Source organism: Bos grunniens, chromosome 3 (assembly GCF_055505025.1).
Source record: "Bos grunniens cultivar Pamir isolate PY7600 chromosome 3, Bosgru_T2T1.0, whole genome shotgun sequence".
Lineage (NCBI taxonomy): Eukaryota > Metazoa > Chordata > Mammalia > Artiodactyla > Bovidae > Bos > Bos grunniens.
The window spans coordinates 114,361,203-114,388,456 of NC_141167.1; the positions used below are offsets into that span (position 1 = coordinate 114,361,203).

General features: G+C 38.4%; 1 protein-coding gene across 2 annotated transcripts in view; it reads left to right on the forward strand.

Annotated features, from left to right (window-relative positions):
- The window catches only part of ATF6 (activating transcription factor 6), a 234,229-nt gene that overhangs the window by 149,891 nt on the left and 57,084 nt on the right, over positions 1-27,254 (forward strand). For both annotated transcript variants that reach the window (XM_086393780.1, XM_086393781.1), the window contains exon 15: positions 19,178-19,262. In XM_086393780.1, the coding sequence (XP_086249906.1) occupies positions 19,178-19,262 (85 nt within the window). The remainder of the gene's footprint in view (positions 1-19,177; positions 19,263-27,254) is intronic.

Sequence of the window (27,254 nt, forward strand, 5' to 3'; positions counted from 1 at the left end):
GTATTGGAGTTTCAGCTTCAGCATCAGTCCTTCCAATGAACACCCAGGACTGATCTCCTTTAGGATGGACTGGTTGGATCTCCTTGCAGTCCAGAGGACTTTTTCAAGAGTCTTCTCCAATACCACAGTCAAAAGCATCAATTCTTCTGTGTTCAGCTTTCTTTATAGTCCAACTCTCACATCCATACATGACTACTGGAAAAACCATAGCCTTGACTAGACGAACCTTTGTTGGCAAAGTAATGTCTCTGCTTTTTAATATGATGTCTAGGTTGGTCATAACTTTCCTTCCAAGGAGTAAGCGTCTTTTAAATTCATGGCTGCAGTCACCATTTGCAGTGATTTTGGAGCCCAGAAAAATAAAGTCAGCCACTGTTTCCACTGATTCCCCATCTATTTGCCATGAAGTCAAGTTCAAACCACTGTACTGTAATTTTATTTTTAAAATTTTGATTTCATTTTCTAGAAAAGTTTTATATTCAGGGAGTTGTCATTCAGTTGTACTTTAATCATTCTGTGACTGCCCACAAATGAGTCATACATTTATTTCCTCTTTGTGAACAAAGAAAATCATTTAACAGTTCTCAGTTTTCTTCATGAACAAGGTATATCATGGTAGCTTTGAAATAGTAGATTCAAAGATTTATAGGACTGTCTTCACTACTCATAAAACATCTAAGAATAATTCCTAATATATAAGATTCAGTTCAGTTCAGTTCAGTCACTCAGTCATGTCCGACTCTTTGTGACCCCATGAATCTCAGCACACCAGGCGCCCGGAGTTCACTCAGACTCACGTCCATCTAGTCAGTGATGCCATCCAGCCATCTCATCCTCTGTCGTCCCCTTCTCCTCCTGCCCCCAATCCCTCCCAGCATCAGGGTCTTTTCCAGCAAGTCGGCTCTTTGCATCAAGTGGCCAAAGTATCGGAGCTTCACCTTCAGCATTAGTCCTTCCAGTGAACACCCAGGACTGATCTCCTTTAGGATTGACTGGTTTGATCTCCTTGCAGTCCAAGGGACTCTGAAGAGTTTTCTCCAACACCACAGTTTGAAAGCATCAATTTTTTGGCGCTCCATCTTCTTTATGGTCCAACTCTCGCATTTATATATAACTACTGGAAAAACCATAGCTTTGACTACATGGACTTTTGTTGGCAAAGTATTGTTTCTGCTTTTTAATATGCTGTCTAGGTTTGTCATAGCTTTTCTTCCAAGGAGCAAGTGCCTTTTAGTTTCATGGCTGCAGTCACCTGCTGAGGTGGTTTTGGAGCCCCAGAAAATAAAGTCTTTAACTATTTCCATTGTTTCCCCATCTATTTGCCATGAAGTGATAGGACTGGATACCATGATCTTAATTTTTTGAGTGTTGAGTTTTAAGCCAGCTTTTTTACTCTCCTTTTTCATCTTCATCAAGAGGCTCTTTAGTTCCTGTTTGCTTTCTGCCATAAGGGTGGTGTCATCTGCATATCTGAGGTTATTGATATTTCTCCTGGCAATCTTGATTCCATCTTGAGCTTCATTGAGCCTGACATTTTGCATGATGTACTCTGCATATAAGTTAAATAAGCAGAGTAAGTAGAAGTACATGAGAGGAGCTAATGTGGACTTAAGCTTGGGAATGAAAAGGGGGCATATTTCGTGCTGAAGGTAAGAACGAAGGAGTCCAAGATGATTTTAGATTTCTATTTGGATAACTAGATGGAAATTGATGAGTTAACAAAAGTAGAAAACCCAGGAGAAGATAAACTGTCATTTAAGAATACTGTTATAGATATTCCAGTGGAGATGGTTAGTGAAAAATTGTAAATATGGGTCTTCAGTTAATGTTTGGGAGGTTTGAGCCAGACATATACTTCAAGTCATGGGACTAGATGAGAATTGGGTTGAAAAAAGATTTGCCACTAAGAAACACCAATTGTTAATGTGGAATGTGGTGGAAGAGAAGGTAACAGTAACATTGGAGGAAAATGAGAACTAAGAGAATTTGAGGAGGGAAAGTTGCATGTCAAATGCTGCGAGAGAAATCTAGCCTGAGGACTAAATAAAAGCAAGTGGCTTGGACAATTGGAATGTAATATTTTTGAGGACAGTTTCAATAGTGTGGTAGTGACAGAGTTAGTTTTCATTACTGTGGGCATCAAACGGAAGATGAGGAAGCCCATTGATTTATGACTCTGTTGTAGTTTATCTAAAATAATGCCATTGTTAACTTAATGTTTTTGAAAAATGTTAGGTCAGACATTAACTGGCAATGTCAAATATGTCAGAAATGGAATTGCAGCTCTGTCCTAGTAGTGTTTCTTAATTGTAAACAACAGAAACCTACTGTAAGTTAAAGCAGAAACTGCTGACATTAAGCAGAAAAGGAATTTATTGGAAGTCTATTTGGTAGTTCACAGATACCATGGAAGACTGGAGAATTCAGCTTAGAATATGGTGGGAACCAAAGGAAGCCACACAGCAAAGAACACAGCCATTGTCTCAGCTCAAGAAGTTGGGTTAGGATAACCCACCACTGGATACCCCACAGATTGCTAGCACTGCTGTCAGTGGCTGACTCTTCACTGCTATGAATAATCTGTATGTCTCTGAGTCTTTTTTCACTAATGCCTGAGCCTTTCAAATTTAAAAGGAGTATCTGATTGGCCAAGCTTATGTCACATGTCCATGCCCTAGTTGCCAAAGAGCTGGGAGAGAGGCTTCGTCTCCTAGCATCAGGCTTCAGTAGTTGAAGATATTTTCTGCACAAAAACCCACTCAGTGGTAATACCAACAAATAGAAAAGCTTTTGGGATGCAGGATAGCCATAACCACCAGCTAATACTATAAAAATTAAGTGCCAAGTCTTAAAGATTTAGGGAAACTAATTTGAAATTCACATGACTAAAATGAACAATACTTATTAAGCTTAGTAATGTAATCTATGGCTTGCCTTACAAATATTAAATATCAAGAGTATTAAATTAAAGACTTTTATCTCTCCTGCTTTGTACCTTATAGTATACGCCCTTCAGTGTCCTCTCTTTCCAGATATCTGGGCCCCTGTAACCTACACTGGGATTCATTATGGCAGCCTGGGCAAACCAAATGGAGGCAACACTGTTGAACCTAGTAGTAGGAGCACATGTCTAGGAATGAGATTAGTCTCAGCTAGACCTGATGCTAAAGCTGAAACTCCAGTACTTTGGCCACCTCATGTAAAGAATTGACTTATTGGAAAAGACTCTGATGCTAGGAAGAATTGGGGGCAGGAGGAGAAGGGGAGACAGAGGATGAGATGGCTGGATGGCATCACTGACTCAATGGACGTGAGTCTTAGTGAACTCCGGGAGTTGGTGATGGACAGGGAGGGCTGGCGTGCTGCGATTCATGGGGTCGCAAAGAGTCGGACACGACTGAGCGACTGAACTGAACTGAACTGAGACCTGAATGGATATAAGGAGTAGCTGTGACCCTTTGGACGGGGAGGGAGAAAAATACCACTTTGCAGAAGAGAAAATTGGGTTGAGGCTGGGGTGGGAAAGTGCTTTGGGCCACAGAGGAAGCTGAGTGGCTGGGCCAGGCCAGGAATTGGCGGGGGTAGGAGAATAACAGTGGAGGGAAGCAGAGAAAGGCAGATGTTGTACAGATAGTAGCTGCCCAGATTCTTCAAATGACTACGCCTGTGAGAAACTTTTTTTCTTGGTACTAGGATTTAACTTGATTTTTAAATGTGTTTCCTTGCCAGAAGACCATTATGAAGTCTGCCCACAGAAGAAAAGACCCTTTATCTATGTAATTCAAATAAAACTAGACATTTTTTTTCTTACCCTTTTAAAAGACTAATTTTGGCATAGTGGCACATCCAAAAGAAATGCAAATCCAAAACTTCAAAAACTTGATAAGTAATATAGCCTTTTAATGGAGTCTCTTGAAAAAACTGGAAAGGGAATATTAATAGACAGGAAAACATCCTCTTGCCTCCAACCACCACTCCCTGCCCCCAACACACAGTCACTGCGTTAGTCTCTCTTCTGTCACACAAAGCCCACAGCTCAGGCTAGCCCTCTTTACTCAATTCTTTTCTACCCTTCCAACTTCCAGACTTCTCCCCCTCTGCTAAACTAATACTTTTTAAAAAATGTAAGCCAGTGTAGCTTCTTCCAACTCTCGTCTCCACCTATAACCTCACCCCTCCCACACACACTATCAGCAGTGCTAAAAAAAAAAAAAATCCTTAGAAGAAGCACAGAGATAGGAGTAGAAGCTCTGAATACTTAAACCTCTGTTATTTCTCTCTCGCCATTTTTTTAAATTAAAAGAAGTGAAAAAAAAAAAAAAAAGAAGTGAAATACCAGAGTGTATTCCTTTCTTGGTTGAATTTATAGAGAGTATCTATGACAGTTGACACCAGTGTTTGTGAAAAAGAATGAGAGATCCCAATAGAAAAACCAAAATCCATGGGGACCAAATCATAAAAGAGCTTTCATTTCTAGGCTCAGGAATTTAGATCAGCTGTGTCTGTCACCCTCAGTTTCTTTTATTCAGCTGTGGAAAGTGGTTCTCCACTATGAGGTGGAACGGAATAAACTTAGACAGCTGTCACTGCCCCCTTTGTAATTTGCCTTGTCAAGTCCAGTCTTTCCTAAAATGTACTTTATGGATATTTTCCAGCCCCTCATATTTCTTTGTGTGAAACCAAGATCAAAATTGCTTTGGAAAGAAAAGGATCAAGATCTGTAGTGAAGAGTGGGGAAATATCCAAACACTGAGAATCATTCCAGGAGAATAGATTAAGTAGGACTCCTCTTCCACAGCAGAAGATTGTAGAGTCATAGATATGAAGGAATCAGCTAGAATCATATCCCTCCATGTTCCCTCCCCTGTTTACACACATAGAACATTTGAGACTACTCTTGTACAAGTCAAAGTGAAAGTCACTCAGTCGTGTCCAACTCTTTGCACCCCCACGGACTATAATTTCTCCAGGCCACAATACTGGACTGGATAGCCTTTCCCTTCTCCAGGGGATCTTCCCAACTGTGGATCGAACCCAGATCTCCCGCATTGTGGGCGGATTCTTTACTAGTTGAGCCACAAGGGAAGCCCAAGAATACTGGAGTGGGTAGCCCATCCCTTCCCCGGTGGATCTTCCTGACCCAGGAACCGAACCAGGGTCTCCTGCACTGCAGGCAGATTCTTTACCAACTGAGCTCCAGGGAAGCCCCAAACTGGGGAATGTGGGCATCGATCCCACTACCACTCACATGCTAAGCGAGTCCTCTACCATTTGAGCTAATCCCCCACTCCACTCTTGTACAAGTTTACTTCATTTCTAGAGCCAGCTGCCTAGTTTAAAAAACATTTTTGGTCTCCACCCAACATTTTCCCCAATTTTTCCAACAAAAAAATAAAGTAATTCTCTTAGATACCAATATTTAACTTTTTGCTTGAAGTGTTTCCTAATTAATCTCTTTTTTCAGAAAACTTGATTCAATTTTCTGTAGACACAGACCCTTCCTCTGTCCCATCCCATCCTTTGCTTTGGTAGCATATCTGTAGTTTGCAATTTAATTCTCAGGAAATTCACTTCCTGCCAGTAGTCCTGAGTAAAGTCAATTTTTAAAATAAAACATCTTGTAAACATTATGTCTGACAGACTCTCATATGGTTAAACTCTATACGTTTAGTGTTTGATCTTTCTCCTTAATAAGACATTTTTCTGACGCTACACTCTCAGCACACAACAAATGATGATTGATAACAAGTCTCAGGAATCCTAATGTATTTGCCTAAATCACACATGGTCCACCTTTGAAAAAGCTCTGTATTATAGCTGACAAAGTTTTGAAGTTTGATGAGCTCAGATTACTGAATGAAGAAATAGGAAGTATAAGGTCAGAGACTTCCTAGCACTCTACTTATTCAAGGCACATAACCAACATTTTGTTCTAAGAGCTTTCTTTAGGGAAAACAATCCCACCCTGGTTTAGAAACACTTTCCCTGAAGCCCTCATCAAGACAGAAGAATGACTGGGGGGCTACTGTCTTATTCTTGGGAAAGTTTACAAGGAATCATTTTGGCTGTGAAACTCAAAATTAATTCTGGATTTGAAAGAGAGGCATACGTAACGGTGTTGTTGTTGTTCAGCTGCTAGGTTGTGTCTGACTCTTCATGACCCCCTGAACTGGAGCACGCCAGGCTTCCCTGTCCTTCACGATATCCCAGAGTTTGCGCAAATTCTTGTCCATTGAGTCAGTGATGCCATCCAACTATTTCTTCCTCTGTCGTCCCCTTCTCCTTTTGGCCTCAGTTTTTCCCAGCATCAGGGTCTTTTCCAATGAGTTGGCCGTTCTCATCAGGTGGTCTAAGTATTGGAGCTTCAGCTTCAGCAACAGTCCTTCCAATGAATATTCAGGGTTGATTTCCTTTAGGATTGACTGGTTTGATCTTCTTACTGTCCTAGGGTCTCTCAAGACTCTTCACCAAACTGTGAGGTTGACCATTATCAAATTGCTGAGATTTGACTCACCATAAAAATGACAGTTTTGTATGGTTCAATCATGCCCTTTTTGTGTGAATAAAAGAGTTCAGCACAGAGCTATAACAGAGTGAAGTAAGTCAGAAAGAAAAAATAAATATCACGTATTAACACACATATATGGAATTTTGAAAAATGGTACTGATGAACCTGTTTGCAGGGCAAGTGGAGATGCAGGCATGGAGAACAGACTTATGGACACGAGGCAGGGATATGGAAGATGAGGATGGGAAGAATGGAGAGGGTAGCATGGAAACATGTACACTAACTTATGTAAAACAGATAGCCAGTGGGAATATGTTATATGGCTCAGGGAATTTAAGCCGGGGCTCTGTGACTACCTAGAGGGGTGGGATGGGATGGGAGGTGGGAGGGAGGCTCACGAGGGAGGGGACACATGTATACCTATGGCTGATCCATGTTGATGTATGGCAGAAACACCACCATAGTGTAATTATCCTTCAGTTAAAAAATTAAGGAAAAAAAAAGGAGTTCAGCATCAGTTGGGGAGTTTTGGGGGCTTCTTGTAGAGTTTGATATGAGAACCATTGCTTATGGCAATACTTTAGTTTGTACTTATTAGGATTTCAAACTAACTTTTTTTGGGGGTGACCTTGCCTGCACTATCAGATTTGAATTTACTGTCAAAATTTTCCTCTTGTCAAAATGTAAACCTTGGCTCACTTTTGAGCCATCTGTTGTGCTCTAATAGTTTTGATTTATTTTTCCTCTGGCTGACATGTGTGCTAATGGTGCAGATGCAAACTTTACATTTCCTTTTATTGGCCTGTAGTTTTATTGCATGTGTTAGTGGCACAAATACTGCATTCATATTAGCTATTTCTATTAACTGTTTCTAGTTTTGGGATGAGTAATGTATTTTACTTATGTTTTTACTATGATGGGAAGTTCTACATCATAGACATTTTAATAGACTTTTAAATGATTACACTCTACTTAATTTTACTACCTCTAATTTTTTTTTTTTTTTGCAAATCTTATTTTCAGGATATGTCAGTATGTGTGTCTGTGTAGTTTAATGATTTCTAATTTCCTAATTGCCTTTGCTTTATAATTGCTTTAAATGAAAGGACAGATTTGGTTCCTGATCAACAGTTAATGTAACTACTAGAAATTAACATTAGTTCAGAATGTTGTGAATTGATAAATAACTAGGAAAAACTGACTTTAATTACTGCTTTGGCCTTCAGTTTGGTAGTCTGAAAGATACTTGGTAAGGTAAATGAGGCAGTGATACAGGAAACAAAAGGTAGGAACATATTGATAGAGAAAATTTAATACAAAGCTGTTTTTCAAATGTGGATAGATGCACTTTTTATTTTTGGTCTGTTTTTAACAGTTTTCTGGGTTGGAAAACCAACCCCCATGTCTGTAATACAGTTTACGTGGTTCAAATTTAAAATATCAAGAGGTCATTGTTATTAATATGGGCCTGATCTGCAAGACTCTTTGACATGTTGATCTAAGTGAAAGCTGTTTAGTGTCACAGATACTGCCTGTTGCAGACTGAGTTTCCCTCATCCTTAGGGGACATCGTTAGATATTAAATACCTTCCTTTCTGGGCTTCCCTGGTGACTCAGTGGTAAAGAATCTGCCTGCCAGTGCAGGAGACACTTGTTCAATCCCTGGCCCGGGGGAATCCCACATGCCGCAGAGAAACTAAGAAAACATAGACTACATCTATGAAGTCTGTGCTCTAACGGCCAGAACTGCAGCTACTGAAGCCCACTCAGCCTAGAGCCTGTGCCCTGCAGCAAGAGAAGCTACTTCAGTGAGAAGCCTGAGCACACTGCCACTAGAGACAAGCCTGCATGGCAGCAAAGACCCAGCACAGCCAAATAAATAAATTTTAAATGCATTCCTTTCTATCAAAAATAAAAGACTGCAGCCCTGATTCAGTTTCCTAACATGGGCAAAGCTGTTCTACCTAGTAAAACAGAGACTAGGGGTAATCTGTTAATTAACAAAATTGGTTAAAGCAAAGGATCTTTTTTTTTTAAGATATATACGTGTGTATGTCTTACTTTATCTAAATTAATTATATAAATGTGCATTCACGTGGCAAGCTTGGAGGCAGGGCCGGTTCTTTTTGAGTGCACATCTACTCAAGTTCCACGTTGTCTTTCTTGCAATAAACTCTACTCACTGTGTGCGTGCTAAGTCACTTCAGTCGTGTCTGAGTCTTTGCGACCCTATAGGCTGTGGCCCTCCAGGCTCCTCTGTCCAAGGGATTCTCCAGGCAAGAATACTGGAGGGAGTTGCTGTGTCTTCCTGCAGGGGATCTTCCTGAGCCAGGGATCGATCCTGCGTCTCTTTCTTCTGCATTGGCAGGCAGGTTCTTTACCACTAGCGCCAACTCGGAAGCGCTACACCCACAGTGCTCTCTTTCTATTCACACTGTTTTATCAGTTATGTGGTAGTTTATTAAATTACACAGTTAGTAACAAATGCAATTAGCAAAGGTAGTTTTGGAAAAATAACCCAACTAGTCATGAATGTTTAGTGTGTTAGAGGCAGCAGTAAGTTTTAGAGGGGGAGCGGGAAGGGTCATTTAACCTAGTGAGTTAGTTTAAGTTAAGGTCAGTTTCTGCCTACACAGATATGTAGAATCAACATTAGACAAAACTTGGTAGGACCTCAGTTTGAATGTGCTTTTCCATCATAACCTCCAGCTGGGCAAAATGTGGTCCTGTTCTTTTGATAAGTTAGTCTCCAATTTTAGCTCTTTAAAAAAAAAGAGAGAAGAAACAGATAACTTTGGATGCTGTGTTATGCACTAATAATTTTGTTTTTCTAACAAAGTGCTTGGAAGAGGGAATGGGGAAAGCTGTATGAAAATAGTATATTTTCTCATGCACAATATTGTATAACATTGGAAAACTGATGCTTTATTCTGACAATGAAACGTTTTGGCGTTTTCCCACCAGTATTTCTCTAACTTCCTCTGAGAATAACAAAGCGTTGATTATGCTATTTTGTCCACATAGTTTTCTCCCCACAGATATTCCTAGGTATCTCAGTCCTATAAAAGCTTTTTAGGAGTCCATTTGAAGATATCTTAAAGGTAGTGACATAGTTTTGAAAGACTGTGACAAAATAATTTATCTCTATGGCAACATCTTTTTTCTACTTTTTATTTCTAAGTAACTTCACCTTTGTTGCAGTTGAATTATATTAACTGACTTAATAAGAAAGAAAGAATTTTGTTCAGATTCATCTAATTGTACTTGTACTTTTCCAGGATTGAATTTCCTAGACAATTTCTTTAATAAATAAAGGGGAGGGGAATATTATCAAGAAGGCCAGATAACAAAGGTGATTGTTTTACACTGTTAAAGAGTAAAGCTTCTTTGATTATTTTAACCCTTATTGAGATTTCTCTTGAGTAAAAACCACTATATTATTTCACAGACTTGTAATATAACTAGTCATTGGAGTTGTTTTAGTACAAGTGACAGAAAAGTCCAAAATAGTAGTGACTTAGACAAATTAGAAGTTTGTTTCTCATATGGAGGTCTTCTGGTATCTCCTTGATCGTTAGGATCCCTTGCTCCTCCTTATTGCTCCATAAATTTCAGATTGCAGTTTCCGTATCCTGATGCAAGATGGCTACCCCAGTTTCAGCAGTCACATCTGCATTCTAGCTAGCAGGTGAGAAACAAGAAAAGGAGCGAGTTTGCCTTTCACCATCACCACCCTGACAAAGTTTCATGCACCATTTCTCCTCACAGTCCACTGACCAGAACTTGAATATGTAGCTTCACTTGGTTGCACAGGAATATAGTCCTTTTTCTGAGTAGCTTCGTGCCCAGCTAAATGATATTAGAAAAGGAATAGGAAAAGGAAAGCAGATACCGAGTACAATGACTGTTCCTGCTACAATTAGCATTCTTTGCCTAAGAAAAACTTGAATATGTGTTCTTTAAAAGAAAATATCCTCTGTAGCACAGTGCTGAATACATGGTAGGTTACTATGCTCAGTAAATTTTTTTTTAATGAATGGTGAGAAGTCAGTAAATGTTGACTGATTACTTTCTGAAGATGTCACTGATAGGATTAGTGAAATACCATCAAACGTGAGATAAACATAGTTGGAGAGAACAAATGATTGAAGATTCACTGTTACGGCAAGAAACATTTAACTTGATGAAGTGAAAGTAAATATTAAATGAAGCAACTACACTGTTGTAGGCGTGTGTGTGTGTGCAAAGTATTTTTTAATATAAAATAGGCACAGTTAGAGTTCGTGGGTGCATGCTAAGTTACTTCAGTCATGTCCAACTCTTTGCAACGCCATGGACTGTAGTCCACCAGGCTCCTCTGTCCATGGGATTCTCCGGGCAAGAATATTGGAGTGGTTTGCCATTTCGTACTCCAGAGAATCTTCCCAACCCAGGGATAGAACCCACATCTCTTTTATCTCCTACATTGGCGGGCAGGTCCTTTACCACTAGCGCCACCTGGGAAGCCCAGAGTCTTTAGTATACCAGCTTTGATTCCCTGCATGTCTAACCTATAGGTCTCTTTGTAAACAAGCACTTTATAGGTTTTACTCCCAGTTTGCAAACCTTTAATAATTAGAGGTAGGGAAGGTTAACTGTAATAGTTTTTATGCGTTCAAGATGTGATTTCTTCTTTTTCACAAATAGTAATGTGTTTTTTTGGTTTTCTGCTGCAAAAGTAACTACTTTGTATGAAATTTAATGAAGAGAGAAAGCAGGAGGCATTATGTTCTGAAAATCATGTTTAAAGAAGTTTGATACGACATCTAGATCCTAACAGGAAATTCAGATTTAAGTCTGAGCCTGACCTTAACCCGTGACCAGTGGAATCAAAGTATGTTTATTTTTACAGTAGCCTTAATTTGGGGCTTGTAAGTTTGTTGGTTTGTTTTCTCATTCAATTTGGGGGATCCTGAACAGTATTTTAATTATAGGTGTTTAGCTATTTATAATTTTTATGGCACGAAGATCAGCAAATTTTGTTTTGTCTTGGCTATCATATGTTATCTTACTTTCAGAAACGTGTGATCTTTGTGTCTAACAATGCACTTAAAAAAAAAAAAAACTTTCCCATGCTGCAGTGCCGGAATTATAACAGAACAATCACACTCATCTTTTCCCCTCTGTTTTTTTGTTTTTTTTTTTAAATAAACATGTTCTCATGGAGATGTTGCCTTGAATTAGACAAAGCACAAGCAATTACAGGAAAGGTTTTCTGTACAGTTCTGTTCATGTACATTAATTTCTGTTTGTTTTTCACAATCTAGATTTTTTCTTAGCTTTGCTGATACTTACATTTCATAATCACATTGAATTAAGTTGCATTGAATTTTTTATCACTCTCAGCTATGTCAAGTCCTATTTTTTGATGAGTCCTTCCATAGAGCAAGTTTGTTGAACAAATGATGCAACACAGGAGCAAGAAAATAAAGCAAGAGGAGTTAGACTGCGGGTTAGCTTTATCTCAGTTTAACCATGCTCCCTTAAGAAGAAACACTACTGTATACTTTTTTCTCTTTTGCCTTTTTGTTGTGACAATTCCTATGTTTTTGCTAGGAAAAAAAGTGTCTGAGTTATTGAAAACAGTAGTTAATATCAAAGTCAAAGTCATTTTTAACCAGCTTTTTCATACCTACAAAAGACATATATACCTTTTCCAAAACACTCATTCTTCCCTGTTTCTGAAGCCAAAGTCCTCTTGGTTCATTCTTACTTCAGCTTCAGTATTTGTGTGGTTGGAAACTAGAAACCTCAGATGCTCTGGGTCACTTATAGATGATCAAAAGTTGGCAATATTACATTTATGTGTATGTACTCAGTCATGTCTGATTCTTTGCAATGCTGTGGACTGTAACTGGCCAGGTTCCTCAGTTCATGTTATTTTCTAGGCAAGAAATGCTGGAGTGGGTTGCCACTTCCTTTTCTAGACGATCTTCCTGACCCAGGGATCAAACCCATCTCTCTTGTGTCTCCTGCATTGGCAGGCAAATTCTTTCATTTGTGTCACCTGGGAAGCCCCAATATTACATTTAGAATTATACAATTTTGCTAGGCATCCGTTTATAATTTTTTTTTTTTTTACCCTTCCACTAAGCTGTATACTTTTTAAGGGGAAGAACTATGCATCTTATTTAGCATTTTTCTGTTGCTTACCAAAAGAGAAGCCTAACACTGGCTGCTTCAAAGGGAGAAGAGAAGGCCAAGCAGGTAAGGCTCTAGGCCTTGGTCTTGCTTGAATCAGAACTTCTCTGTTATATATCAGTTTTGGGGATCAGTATTGTTTTCAGGAGGGGGCGGAACATTACTCTTCTTTAAAAAAGAAATTTGAAGATGACTCTACTAGATAACTTCAGTACCTTCTGACATTATCTAGTCCAGCCTCCTCATTTTATAGGATTGGAAATAGATCCAGATTATACAGCTATTCAGTGGCAGAGCTAGAATTAAAAGCCCTCTGTTCTGACTGCTTGACCAATACCCTTTATAGTATACTGCAGTATATATATTATCAGAACTAGCAGTTTTCTATAGTATCTGGTAGTGATAGTCTTTCCCTGGTGGCTCAGATGGTAAAGAATCTGCCCTTAATGTCAGAGAACTGGATTTGATCACTGGGTCAGGAAGATCCCCTAAAGAAGGGAATGGCAACCCACTCCAGTATTCTTGCCCAGGGAATTCCATGGACAGAGGAGCCTGGCAGAGTCAGACATAACTGAGCGTCACAGGCTGGTCTGGGCTAATGATAGTCACTCAGTAATTCATGTGTATTGCATTATGAATGAATGAATCATAAAATGATTTGTAGTTAATTATCCCAAAGTCAGGTTCAAATAAAAAACTATCATTTTTTTTAAATGTAAGTTTCCATCTCACTCTTTTCATACGTCTCACCCTCTCCTCCCCTCTCCCCATGTCCATAAGTCTATTCTCTATGTCTATTTCTCCACTGCTGCTGCTGCTGCTGCTAAGTCACTTCAGTCATGTCCAACTCTGTGAGACCCCATAGATGGCAGCCCACAAGGCCCCGCCATCCCTGGGATTCTCCAGGCAAGAACACTGGAGTGGGTTGCCATTTCCTCCTCCAATGCATGAAAATGAAAAGTGAAAGTGAAGTCTTCAGTACCACAGAATACAATATTTATCTTTCTCTGACTCACTCAGTCTGTGTAATAGATTCTAGGTTCATCTGCGTCATCAAAACGGAGTCAAATGTGTTCCTTTTTATGGCCGAGTAGTATTCCATTGTGTATATGTACCACAACTTTTTTATCCATTCATCTATCGATGGATATCTAGGTTGCTTCTGTGTTCTAGCTGTTGTAAATAGTGCTGCAGTGACCAATGGGATACATGTGTCTTTTTCAATTTTGGTTTCCTCATTTGCCTATGAGTGGGATTGCTGGGTCATATGGTTGTTTTATTCCTAGTTTTTTAAGGAATCTCCATACTGTCTTCCATAGTTGCTGTATCAATTTGCATTCCCACCAACAGTGGAGGAGCGTTCCCTTTTCTCCACACCCTCTCCAGTATTTATTATTTGTAGACTTTTTGATGACTGGTGTGAGGTGATATATCATTGTAGTTTTGATTTGCATTTCTCTAATAATGAGCAGTGTTGAGCATCTTTTCATGTGTTTTTTAGCCATCTGTATGTCTTCTTTGGAGAAATGTCTGTTTAGGTCTTTTCCCCATTTTTTGATGGGGTTGTTTGTGTTTCTGCTATTGAGTTGTATGAGATGCTTGTATATTTTAGAGATTAATCCTTTGTCAGTTGTTTCATTTGCTATTATTTTCTCCCATTCTGAGGGTCGTCTTTTCACCTTGCTTATAGTTTCCTTTGCTGTGCAAAAGCTTTTAAGTTTACTCAGGTCCCACTTGTTTACTTTGTTTTTATTTCCATTACTCTAGGGGGTGGATCATAGAGGATCTTGCTTTCATTTATGTCATCAAGTGTTCTGCCTATATTTCCCTCTAAGAGTTCTATAGTTTCTGGTCTTACATTTAGGTCTTTAATCCATTTTGAGTTTATTTTGGTGTATGGTGTTAGGAAGTGTTCTAATTTGATTCTTTTACACGTATCTGTCCAGTTTTCCTAGCACCATTTATTGAAGAGGCTGTCTTTGCTCCACTGTATATTCTTGCCTCCTTTGTCAAAAATAAGGTACCCATAGGGGCATGGGTTTACTTCTGGGCTTCCTATCTTGTTCCATTGGTCTATATTTCTGTTTTTGTGCCAGTACCATACTGTCTTGATGACTCTAGCTTTGTAGTATAATCTGAAGTCAGGAAGGTTGATTCCTCCAGCTCCATTCTTCTTTCTCAAGACTGCTTTGGCTCCTCGGGGTCTTTTGTGTTTCCATATGAATTGTGAAATTTTTTGTACTAGTTCTGTGAAAAATGCCATTGGTAATTTGATAGGGATCGCGTTGAATCTTAGATTGCATTTGGTAGTATAGTCATTTTCACAATATTGATTCTTCCTACCCAGGAACATGGGATATCTCTCCATTTGTTTATGTCGTCTTTGATTTCTTTCATTAGTGTCTTATAATTTTCTCTGTACAGTTCTTTTGTCTCCTTAGGTAAGTTTATTCTTAGATATTTAATTGTTTTTGTTGCAGTGGTAAAGGGGATTGATTCCTTAATTTCTCTTTCTGATTTTTCATTTTTAGTATATAGAAATGCAAGTGATTTCTGTGTATTGATTTTGTATCCTGCAACTTTGCTAAATTCACTGATTAGCTCTAGTAATTTTCTCATACTGTACTTTTCTATGTTTAGTATCATGTCATCTGCAAACAGTGAGAGCCTTACTTCTTCTTTTCTGATCTTGATTCCTTTTATTTCTTTTTCTTCTCTGATTACTGTGGCTAGGACTTCCAGAGCTATGTTGAATAATAGTGGTGAGAGTGGACACTCTTGTCTTGTCCCTGATCTTAGGAGGAGTGCTTTCAGTTTTTCACCATTGAGAATAATGTTTGCTGTAAGCTTATCATATATGGCCTTTACTATGTTGAGGTAAGTTCCTTCTATGCCTATTTTTTGAAGAGTTAAAATCATAAATGGGTGCTGAATTTTGTCAAAGGCTTTTTCTGCATCTATTGAGATTATCATATGGTTTTTATCTTTCAACTTGTTAATATAGGGTATCACAGGGTATTGATTGGTATATATTGAAGAATCCTTGCATTCCTGGAATAAACCCAACTTGATCATGGTATATGAGCTTTTTGATGTGTTGCTGAATTCTGTTTGCTAAAATTTTGTTGAGGATTTTTGCATCGATGTTCATCAGTGATATTGGTCTGTAGTTTTCTTTTTTTGTGTTGTCTTTGTCTGGTTTTGGTATCAGGGTGATGGTGGCCTTGTAGAATGAGCTTGGAAATGTTCCTTCCTCTGCAGTTTTTTGAACGAGTTTTAGAAGATAGGCATTAACTCTTCTCTAAATGTTTTATAGAATTCTCCTGTGAAGCCGTCTGGTCCTGGGCTTTTGTTTTTGGGGAGATTTTCTTTATCACAGCTTCAATTTCAGTGCTTGTAATTGGGTTGTTCATAATTTCTAATTCTTCCTGGTTCAGTCTTGGAAGATGGAACTTTTCTAAGACTCTGTCCATTTCTTCCAGGTTATCCATTTTCTTGCCATATAGTTGTTCATAATAGTCTCTTATAATCCTTTGTATTTCTGCACTGTCTGTTGTAACCTCTCCTTTTTCATTTTTAAGTTTGTTGATTTGATTCTTCTCCCTTTTTTTCTTGATGAGTCTGGCTAAAGGTTTGTCAATTTTGTTTATCTTCTCAAAGAACCAGCTTTTAGTTTTATTAATCTTTACTATTGTTTCTTTCATTTCTTTTTCATTTATTTCTGCTCGGATCTTTATGGTTTGTTTTCTTTTACTAATTTTTGGGGGGTTTTGTTCTTTTTCCAGTTGTTTTAGATGTAAAGTTAGGTTGTCTAGTTGATGTTTTTCTTGTTTCTTGAGGTAGGATTGAATTGCTATAAACTTCCCTCTTAGAACTACTTTTGCTGCATCCCATAGGTTTTGAGTTGTGTTTTCATTGACATTTGTTTCTAGAAATTTCTTGATTTCCCTTTTGATTTCTTCAGTAATCTTCTGGTTATTTAGAAACATGTTGTTTAATCTCCATGTGTTTGTGTTTCTTACAGCTTTTTCTTATTATTGATATCTGGTCTCATAGCATTGTGGTCAGAGAAGATGCTTGATTTCAATTTTCTTAAGTTTACTGAAGTTTGATTTGTGACCCAAGATGTGGTCTATCCTGGAGAATGTTCCATGTGCCCTTGGGAAGAAGGTGTATTCTGCGTTTGGATGGAATGCCCTGAAGATATCAATGAGATTCAGCTCATCTAATGCATCATTTAAGACTTATGTTTCCTTATTAATTTTCTGTTTTGATGATCTGTCCATTGGTGTGAGTGGGATGTTAAAGTTTCCTACTATTATTGTGTTACTGTCAATTTCTCCTTTTATGTCTGTTAGTGTTGTCTTATGTATTGAGGTGCTCCTATGTTGGGTGCATAGATATTTACCATCGTTATGTCTTCCTCTTGGATTGATCCCTTGATCATTATGTAGTGTCCTTCCTTATCTCTTGTAATCGTCTTCATTTTAAGGTCTATTTCGTCTGATGTGAGGATTGCTACTCCAGCTTTCTTTTGTTTCCCATTTGCATGGAGTATATTTTTCCATCCTCTCACTTTCAGTCTCACTGAAAGTCTTACTGAAAATGAGAGGTCTGAAGTGGGTTTCTTGTAGACAGCATATAGATGGGTCTTGTTTTTGTATCCATTCAGCCAGTCTGTGTCTTTTGGTTGGAGCATTTAATCCATTTACATTTAAAGTAATTGTTGGTATATATGTCCCTATGCCATTTTCTTAATTGTTTGGGGTTGATTGTGTAGATCTTGTTTCTTCTCTTGTATTTCTTGACTGTAGAAGTCCCTTTAACATTTGTTGTAAAGCTGGTTTGGTGGTACTGAATTCTCTCAACTTCTGTTTGTCTGAAAAGCTTTTGATTTCTCCATCAATTTTGAGTGAGATCCTTGCTGGGTACAATAATCTTTGTTGTAGATTTTTCCCTTTCAGTACTTTAAATATATCCTGCCATTCCCTTCTGGCCTGCAGAGTTTCTGCTGCAAGATCAGCTGTTAAGCATATGAGGTTTCCCTTGAATGTACTTGTTGCTTTTCCCTTGCTGCTTTTAATATTCTTTCTTTGTATTTAGTCTTTGTTAGTTTGATTAGTATATGTCTTGGTGTGTTTCTCCTTGGGTTTAATCCTTTACAGGACTCTTTGTGCCTCTTGAACTTGGTTGACTATTTCCTTTTCCATGTTGGGGAAATTTTCAACTATAATCTCTTCAAAATTTTTCTCATACCCTTTCTTTTTCTTTTCCTCTTCTGGGACCCTATAATTCGAATGTTGGTGCATGTGATATTGTCCCAGAGGTCTCTGAGACCATCCTCAGTTATTTTCATTCTTTTTACTTTATTCTGCTCTTCAGAAGTTATTTCCACATTTTATCTTCCAGCTCACGGATTCATTCTTCTACTTCAGGTATTCTGCTATGGATTTCTTCTAGAGTATTTTTAATTTCAGTAATTGTGTTGTTTGTCTCTGCATCTTTATTCTTTAATTCTTCTAGGTCTTTGTTAATTGATTCTTGCATTTTCTCCATGTTGTTTTCAAGGTTTTTGATCATCTTTACTATCATTGTTCTGAATTCTTTTTCAGGTAGTTTGCCTATTTCCTCTTCATTTATTTGGACTTATGTATTTCTAGTTTGTTCCTTCATTTGTGTAGTATTTTTCTGCTTTTTCTTTTTTTTTTTTAACTTACTATGTTTGAGGTCTCCTTTTCCCAGCCTTCAAGGTTGAATTCTTTCTTCCTTTTGGTTTCTCCTCTCCTAAGGTTGGTCCAGTAGTTTGTGTAAGCTTCATGTAGGGTGAGATTTGTGCTGAGCTTTTTGTTGTTGTTGTTTGTTTGGTTGGTTTTCCTCTGATGGACAAGGCTGAGTGAGGTGGTAATCCTGTCTGCTGATGATTGGGTTTTTATTTTTGTTTGTTGTTTAGATCAGGCATCCTGCACAGGTGTCCGGCACAGGCGTCTTGCACGGGTGGTTGAGTGATGCCGGGTCTTGTATTCAAGTGGTTTCCTTTGTGTGAGTTCTCACTATTTGATACTCCCTAGCATTAGTTCTCTGTTAGTCTAGGGTCTTGAAGTCAGTGCTCCCACTCCAAAGGCTTAGGGCTTGATCTCTGAGTCCAGAAGAAATGGCGCAGTGCTTTTTACCCAGTCTTCAAAACAGGTCTGAAGCCAGATTCAAGGACTCCTGTCCTCCAGGATGACGCCTCCCTCCTGACGGAAGATCCCTTTTTCTCTTCCTCGGTGCTGAGTCTGGTTTCACCTGCTCACAGGGGGACGAGTACAGAGGCCTTGCACCTCGTCCTTCAGGCCAGAGTTCTGAGTACAAAAGGGCTTAGCCAGCCCCACCCCACCTTTTTTTTTTATGATAGCATTGAAATGTTGGCATCCTAGAAACTCTGAATTGGGCTTGTTATAGGACTAAGCTGATTGTTATATGTAACAAATTGTTCTTTGTTAATCTTAGGATCACCTGCTGTTACCAGCTACCACCCATAACAAGACCTCAAGACCAAAGATGTCAATTGTATTACCAGCAATAAACATAAATGGTAAGTTGAAATTTTGGCTTATGAATGACATGTGATTGCTTTGTTTAACCTAGATTCTCTGGATTAACTAACACATTCATCTGGTCAAGTATATATCCATGCGTTAATTCTGAAGCATTTTCCCACTGTTTTCACAAAATATTATTTTTAAATTCTTCTCTTTTAAAAAGTAAAAGGTTTAGTCTAAAGCTACCTTTACAATTACTATATATTTTGTATATAAATTTATATACAATTTATCTTTACTGATCTATAGACTACTTGCTTGGGGCCTTTCTGGTAATACCTGCTGTATAAGAAGTCCTTGCTATATTGTGAGGGTGAGTTCATAAGTTAGGTTATTGGAGCTCAAAGCAGTTTCTTGTATAACATAAATGGTGATGTGATGTGATGTGATTCCCAAACTAAACCTAAGAAACCTGTTTATATTTAATCTGTAATACTAGTGAATTTGATATTGACAGTATTACTATTGCATTTTGTTCTCTCATTAATTCTGGGTATTGGATAAAATACAAATAATACCATAGTGCTTTGAGAGTATCCAAAGTGTGATGGTGTAGTGTACTTGCTTATAGTTTAGTAGGGAGTATAAGATAAGCACAGAAATCACTGTATTCCAGAGAGAGCATCCCATAAGGAATAAACAAAGTACTAAAGGGATTTAGTAAAGAAGAGATTACTTCCAGCTGGGTTCTTCATGGAAAAGAGAAACTTCTCACTCCCAGTGTCAGGTGTGTGTTGAGAATGAGCACAGTGTATATTGTTGGCTGATGACTTTCTCTGACACATCATATTAAATTCTAATGGAACTGGGAGGATTGGTTGTCCTTCTCAAGTCCATTTATCTGGTGTAACAGAACTACTAGTAAATTTTCTGTCTAATAATGACAACCTTATAGTTTAATGAGTAAGACAAAATCGAAAAGTTCTTTAACCTGCAGTTGAACCAGTCCACATTCTGATTGATGGTCATGCTGAAGCCACCAAATACAATTATAAAACACTGGGATTCTAGATAAATTCCAATAAAATTTAGTCTTAGAGAAAGAGTATTAGGTATTCATTGTACATTTTAAGATCATCGAGGACTGTCAAACTTCAATTAACTGTATCAGGTCAGATCAGTCGCTCAGTCATGTCCGACTCTTTGCAACCCCATGAATCGCAGCACGCCAGGCCACCCTGTCCATCACCAACTCCCGGGGTTCACTGAGACTCACGTCCATCGAGTCAGTGATGCCATCCAGCCATCTCATCCTCTGTCGTCCCCTTCTCCTCTCGCCCCCAATCCCTCCCAGCATCAGAGTCTTTTCCAATGAGTCAACTCTTCGCATGAGGTGGCCAAAGTACTGGAGTTTCAGCTTTAGCATCAGTCCTTCCAAAGAAATCCCAGGGCTGATCTCCTTCAGAATGGACTGGTTGGATCTCCTTGCAGTCCAAGGGACTCTCAAGAGTCTTCTCCAACACCACACTTCAAAAGCATCAATTCTTCGGTGCTCAGCCTTCTTCACAGGCCAACTCTCACATCCATACATGACCACAGGAAAAACCATAGCCTTGACTAGACGAACCTTTGTTGGCAAAGTAATGTCTCTGCTTTTGAATATGCTATCTAAGTTGGTCATAACTTTCCTTCCAAGGAGTAAGCGTCTTTTAATTTCATGGCTGCAGTCACCATCTGTAGTGATTTTGGAGCCCCCCAAAATAAAGTCTGACACTGTTTCCCCATCTATTTCCCATGAAGTGGTGGGACCGGATGCCATGATCTTAGTTTTCTGAATGTTGAGCTTTAAGCCAGCTTTTTCACTCTCCACTTTCACTTTCATCAAGAGGCTTTTGAGTTCCTCCTCACTTTTTGCCATAAGGGTGGTGTCATCTGCATATCTGAGGTTATTGATATTTCTCCCAGCAGTCTTGATTCCAGTTTGTGTTTCTTCCAGTCCAGCGTTTCTCATGATGTACTCTGCATATAAGTTAAATAAACAGGGTGACAATATACAGCCTTGATGAACTCCTTTTCCTATTTGGAACCAGTCTGTTGTTCCATGTCCAGCTCTAACTATTGCTTCCTGACCTGCATACAAATTTATCAAGAGGCAGATCAGGTGGTCTGGTATTCCCACCTCTTTCAGAATTTTCCACAGTTTATTGTGATCCACACAGTCAAAGGCTTTGGCATAGTCAATAAAGCAGAAATAAATGTTTTTCTGGAACTCTCTTGCTTTTTCGATGATCCAGCAGATGTTGGCAATTTGATCTCTGGTTCCTCTGCCTTTTCTAAAACCAGCTTGAACATCAGGAAGTTCACATATTGCTGAAGCCTGGCTTGGAGAATTTTGAGCATGACTTTACTAGCGTGTGAGATGAGTGCAATTGTGCGGTAGTTTGAGCATTCTTTGGCATTGCCTTTCTTTGGGATTGGAATGAAAACTGACCTTTTCCAGTCTTGTGGCCACTGCTGAGTTTTCCCAATTTGCTGGCATATTGAGTGCAGCACTTTCACAGCATCATCTTTCAGGATTTGCAATAGATCAACTGGAATTCCATCACCTCCACTAGCTTTGTTTGTAGTGATGCTTTCTAAGGCCCACTTGACTTCACATTCCAGGATGTCTGGCTCTAACTGTATACAGACAGCTTATTAGAAATGCTTAGGAGACAATGTTATAGACACATAACATATAAAAAAAAGTTTTTTTCTTTTTAAAACATAAAAGAATTATGACATCCTCTTAGTCTTAGGAAGACAGAACAAACTTTTTAAAAAAACAAACTGTAACGCTGAGGTGAACTTATACTCCTTCAATGAAGGCATACCTCTGAAGCTTTCATGGATCAATCATATTACAACTTCAAGTGGAACAGTATATTCGAAAGGGTAGTGTATTACACTCCAAAGAATATGCTTAGGAAATATTATTCATCTTGTTCCTAGATTTCTCTACTTGAACCGTAATAGATCTAACTTCTTGTCAGTTTATGCTCAGAAAGGGTATTGTCTAACCTTCAGCAAGGCAGAATTTACTTAATTTTAGTATTTTGATCTCAGGTTCTTATAAAGTAAAACCAGGCATTCTTCTGCATAACAGTAAGCTATCCATTTGTATTGATATTAAGCCAAAAACAGTAAGATGCTGTTTGATTATCTTGGCCAGGGGACTAATTTTTTAAAATGAGCCTTTTCATGGATTTGAAAAATACCATAATTAGAGGATCATTTCCTTTTTAATCTGGTTTGAATTTCTTTGTAAATAAGTTTTGTTTTCCTTTTTAGGATATAGACAACTCTTAGAAAAGTTACTTCAAATTCAGGAAATACTGATTAAGTAGATACCATGTGCTCAGTACTGTACTGCATCCTCAGCTTCTTTTCTGAACCATCCCTTTACCTTCTTGTTTTGAGTCCACTTCTCAAATTAGACCTTGATTTTTCCTTCCCATGTCATATATCTCAGAGCCTGCAGATGGGGCGGATAGTATCCTTGTCCCCCATTACAACCTCCAGATGACCTCACCTTTCTTCTTTGGTCTCCCTAACATCTTTTAAGTTTATAACACTCCTGTTACCCTTCTTTGCTGCTGTCTTCTACCCCGCTTTCACTGACTACTTCTCCACCACGGCTCTTGTCAACTCTATAAAACTTCAGCATCTACACAGAGGATTCATCCAGCACTCAGGCCTCTTTAGATCAACTCATCTTTTATTTCTGCACCACCTCAGCTTCCCATCCACATGGTCATACTCAAGACCTCCTCATCATCCATAATGGCATCCATTTGAAATCTCTCCAGGCATCCCACTCTGACTTTTATTTGCTCTCCCACTGTAATACCCACACTCCAGCTACTCTCTGACCTCACAAATCTCCAGTCCTTTGACCCTGCCACTTTTTCTGTCTTACATCTATCTTGGCATACACTTCTCCTTACCAAGCCTGTATTCCGTGTTCCATACTATCACCACTCTTACAAACCACCCCCCCCCAATCCTCTTTCCTTAGGTCCCACTTGTCTGTAAAAATCTCACCCTAATTAAACACAGCTATACTCTTTATGCCTCCTGTCAAGCGGTTGAAAATTGCTACAAAACATCATCCAGTCTGGACAAGGAGATTCACTTCAAATTTATGACCATTAATTCCAAAGGGGCATTCAGTACCACCTATCATTGCTAGTAAATCCACTTGCCTTCTCTCTGAAACAAGAATTTCTCACCTTCTCTTCTCAAATCTCCAATATCCCCTCTCTTCACCCCCTCAGCTGATGAACTCATCAAAATGCTACATTGAGAAAATAGATGTAATCGTTGAAGAGCTATCTCATCTTTCCACTACCTAGCAGCATCTATACCCACAAATTCTGCTTTCCTTCTTACTGCACTGGGAGAAAAGTTTCTTCCACTGAGTTGTAAATCCCAACTTTGCTATTTATTGGATATGTGTAGTTCGACAAATTAATTAAGTTTTCTGTACTTGTGCGTGCGTGCATGCTTAGTCGCTTCAGTCATGTCTGCCTCTCTGCAACCCCATGGACCATAGCCTGCCAGGCTCCTCTGTCCATGGGATTCTCCAGGCAAGAATACTGGAGTGGGTTGCCATTTCCTTCTGTACTTGAGCTTCCTGTAAAAGGAGGTATTAGTGTAATACCTTCCTCTTAGATTTGGGTGAGAATTAAATAAGCAGAAATGCTTTAAATAGTGCCTAGCTGTTTTCAGTTTGGTCACTCTTACTTTGTCATTGTCATCATGGTCACCATTATCTAAGGTGACTCCTTCCTTTTGGATCGTGCATCCCAGCCCTTCTCACCATTTCAGAGACTTTGCTCCTGCATTTTTACCCTTGCTATCCCCAGTGATCAGTTTCTTCTCTACTGGGTCATCCCTACCAACATACAAAGTGCCTTAATATTGCTTTTGGTGTAGGGAGAATCTCTTGACTCCATGTGCTGTTTCTCTTCTGCCTTCATAGCAAAACTCTTGAAAGAGTTACCTATACTCATTGCTTCCATTTACTTATCTCCCATTCTCTCCTCTGCTTACTCTTATGTAACTTTTGCCCTGCTGAAGTATTCTTGCAAAAGGGTCATGACCAATACCTTGCCAAAGCCAAGAGTCATGTCTTCATTCTCATCTTACCTGACCTCACAATGTTATTTGACATGGTTGACTATTCCCGTTTTTTCAGCCTCCCATTTTTATTTTTAAAAACTTCACATCTACAGAAAAGTTGAAAGATGAGTACAGTGAGTATATGGAGACCCTTTACCTAGATTTCACCAATTGTTAACAGTTTCCCATATTTACTTTATTTGTATCTATTTATCTCTTTATACTCATATGTGTTTTTTTCTGAACTGTTAGGAAGTTAGTTGCAAACATTTTAATACTTTACCCTTAAATACTTGAATATGCATCTCCTAAAAAAGGGATGTTCTCCTACACAAGCACAATAAAATGACCACATCAAAGTTTAACATTGATATAATAGAGTTTAATATATAATCAATATTCAAATTTCAAAATTTGCCCCCAAAATATTCTTTATAGCTTTTGGGGGAAGGGATTCAACATCCAATCAGAGGTCATACATGGCATCTCCTTGTCACACCTCTTTAGTCTCCTTTCATGTAGAACAGCTCTTCTGCCCTTTTTAAAATTATTTTTCGTGACACATGCATTTTTTAGAAATCAGATTCATTGAGATATAATGTACATACAATAAAAAAATCACCAATTTTATGTGTACAATTTTATGAGTTTTGACAAGTGTAAACCGTTGTGAGACCACCACTTCATTCATGATAGCAGCATTCTCACTGCTTCAAGAAGTTTATTTGTCTTCTTTTAAAGTCAGTCCCCTCACATTCATTTTTGGTGTTCCCTGTGTTTTTAAACACTTTATTTTGTGAGCTTTTGTAATACAATGGCTGGTCTAGTTTTCCTGCTGCACCTCCTTCTTGGTTACTTTAGCCAGCTTCTCCTCCTCTGTAAGGACAGGAATGTTTGTTATATTTGCATTTACCATAACCCCAGTACCTAGAGCAAGCAGTGTCTGGCACAGGGTGTATTGCAAGATGTTCATCTCTGTTAATTTATGTAATGCTCAGCTGCCAGCTAAGTATTATCTTCATTTTATTTTATTTTATTTATTTATTTTTTATTATCTTCATTTTATAGATGAAGACATTAAAGGTCAAGGAAGTAATTTGTACCATTTATTCAACCATTATATAACAGAGAAGTAAGAGCTAAATACATTGTATAAAATATATTTTGATCAATTATTAATTAAATATTTCAATATTAAAGACAAATGTGTAAATATTAAAAATATGTGGACTCAAGAATTTAAGATATATTTTTATACTACTTGATCCCTGTTATAAAGGTTAAGCACATTCATTGAGCAATATAATTCAATATAATATAATATTTTGGATTTGATAGGCACATGTTTGTTGAACGACACAATAAGTAAGGTAAATGTTATTTGGTCATTACTTTGTGGTCACTTGAAAGACATTACTATTTTAACTCTTTGATTAAAAACAGTCAGCAAGGTTTTCACCGTGAGCAATATGAGGACTTGAGGAAGTTAATAAAATATATTTTCTACCATCTCTGAATTCAAAAGTTACATGTAACTTGAAACAGAAAAATGAGTTGTGGGTTTGATCCCTCTCTTTGACTTAAATGGAGCTTGTAGAATGTTGGAGTGAGTGTAGAGGGCATAAAGTTAAAGTTTATTGAGCAATTGGATTTTTTTGTATCCTGTATGTGGGGATTTGGGAATAGGAATTTGATTTTCCAATTTTAGCAAAATAAATTAGATTCTAGGTCAATGTTTTGCCTTAAGCTATAATGTATAATGATTCTACTTTGTGGTTTTGAGCTGTGGAAAAATGTCTATATAAGAAATAGCTAAAGAGAGTAGGATATGGATGTGAGTTTAATGCCATTTAGAAAATAATAGTCGCATCGTTCTGTGTTCTCCATGCCTTATTTAATTTTTGTAGTTTATTACTCTTCAATGAAGAGTAATAAACTTTATTATTTAATTTCCCTTGTTCTCGTAAGAGAGTTGAAAACAGGTTAGGCTGTAAGAAAGAAGGTCTTTGAAGAAGTCTTCACACTGAAGATTATTGAAGTAAAATGAAATTCTAGGCATACTGTATGCAGGTCAGGAAGCAACAGTTAGAACTGGACATGGAACAGTAGACTGGTTCCAAATAGGAAAAGGAGTACGTCAAGGCTGTATATTGTCACCCTGCTTATTTAACTTCTATGCAGAGTACATCATGAGAAACACTGGGCTGGAAGAAGCACAAGCTGGAATCAAAATTGCCGGGAGAAATATCAATAACCTCAGATGACACCACCCTTATGGTAGAAAGTGAAGAGGAACTAAAAAGCCTCTTGATGAAAGTGAAAGAGGAGAGTGAAAAAGTTAGCTTAAAGCTTAACATTCAGAAAACTAAGATCATGGCATCTGGTCCCATCACTTCATGGCAAATAGATGGGGAAATAGTGGAAATAGTGTCAGACTTTATTTTTTGGGGCTCCAAAATCACTGCAGATGGTGACTGCAGCCATGAAATTAAAAGATGCTTACTCCTTGGAAGGAAAGTTATGACCAACCTAGATAGCATATTGTAAAGCAGAGACAGTTTGCCAACAAAGGTCCGTCTAGTCAAGGCTATGGTTTTTCCAGTGGTCATGTATGGACGTGAGAGTTGGACTGTGAAGAAAGCTGAGCACCGAAGAATTGAAGCTTTTGAAGTGTGGTGTTGGAGAAGACTCTTGAGAGTCCCTTGGACTGCAAAGAGATCCAACCAGTCCATTCTAAAGGAGATCAGCCCTGGGATTTCTTTGGAAGGAATGATGCTAAAGCTGAAACTCTAATACTTTGGCCACCTCATGTGAAGAGTTGACTCATTGGAAAAGACTAATGCCGGGAGGGATTGGGGGCAGGAGGAAAAGGGGATGACAGA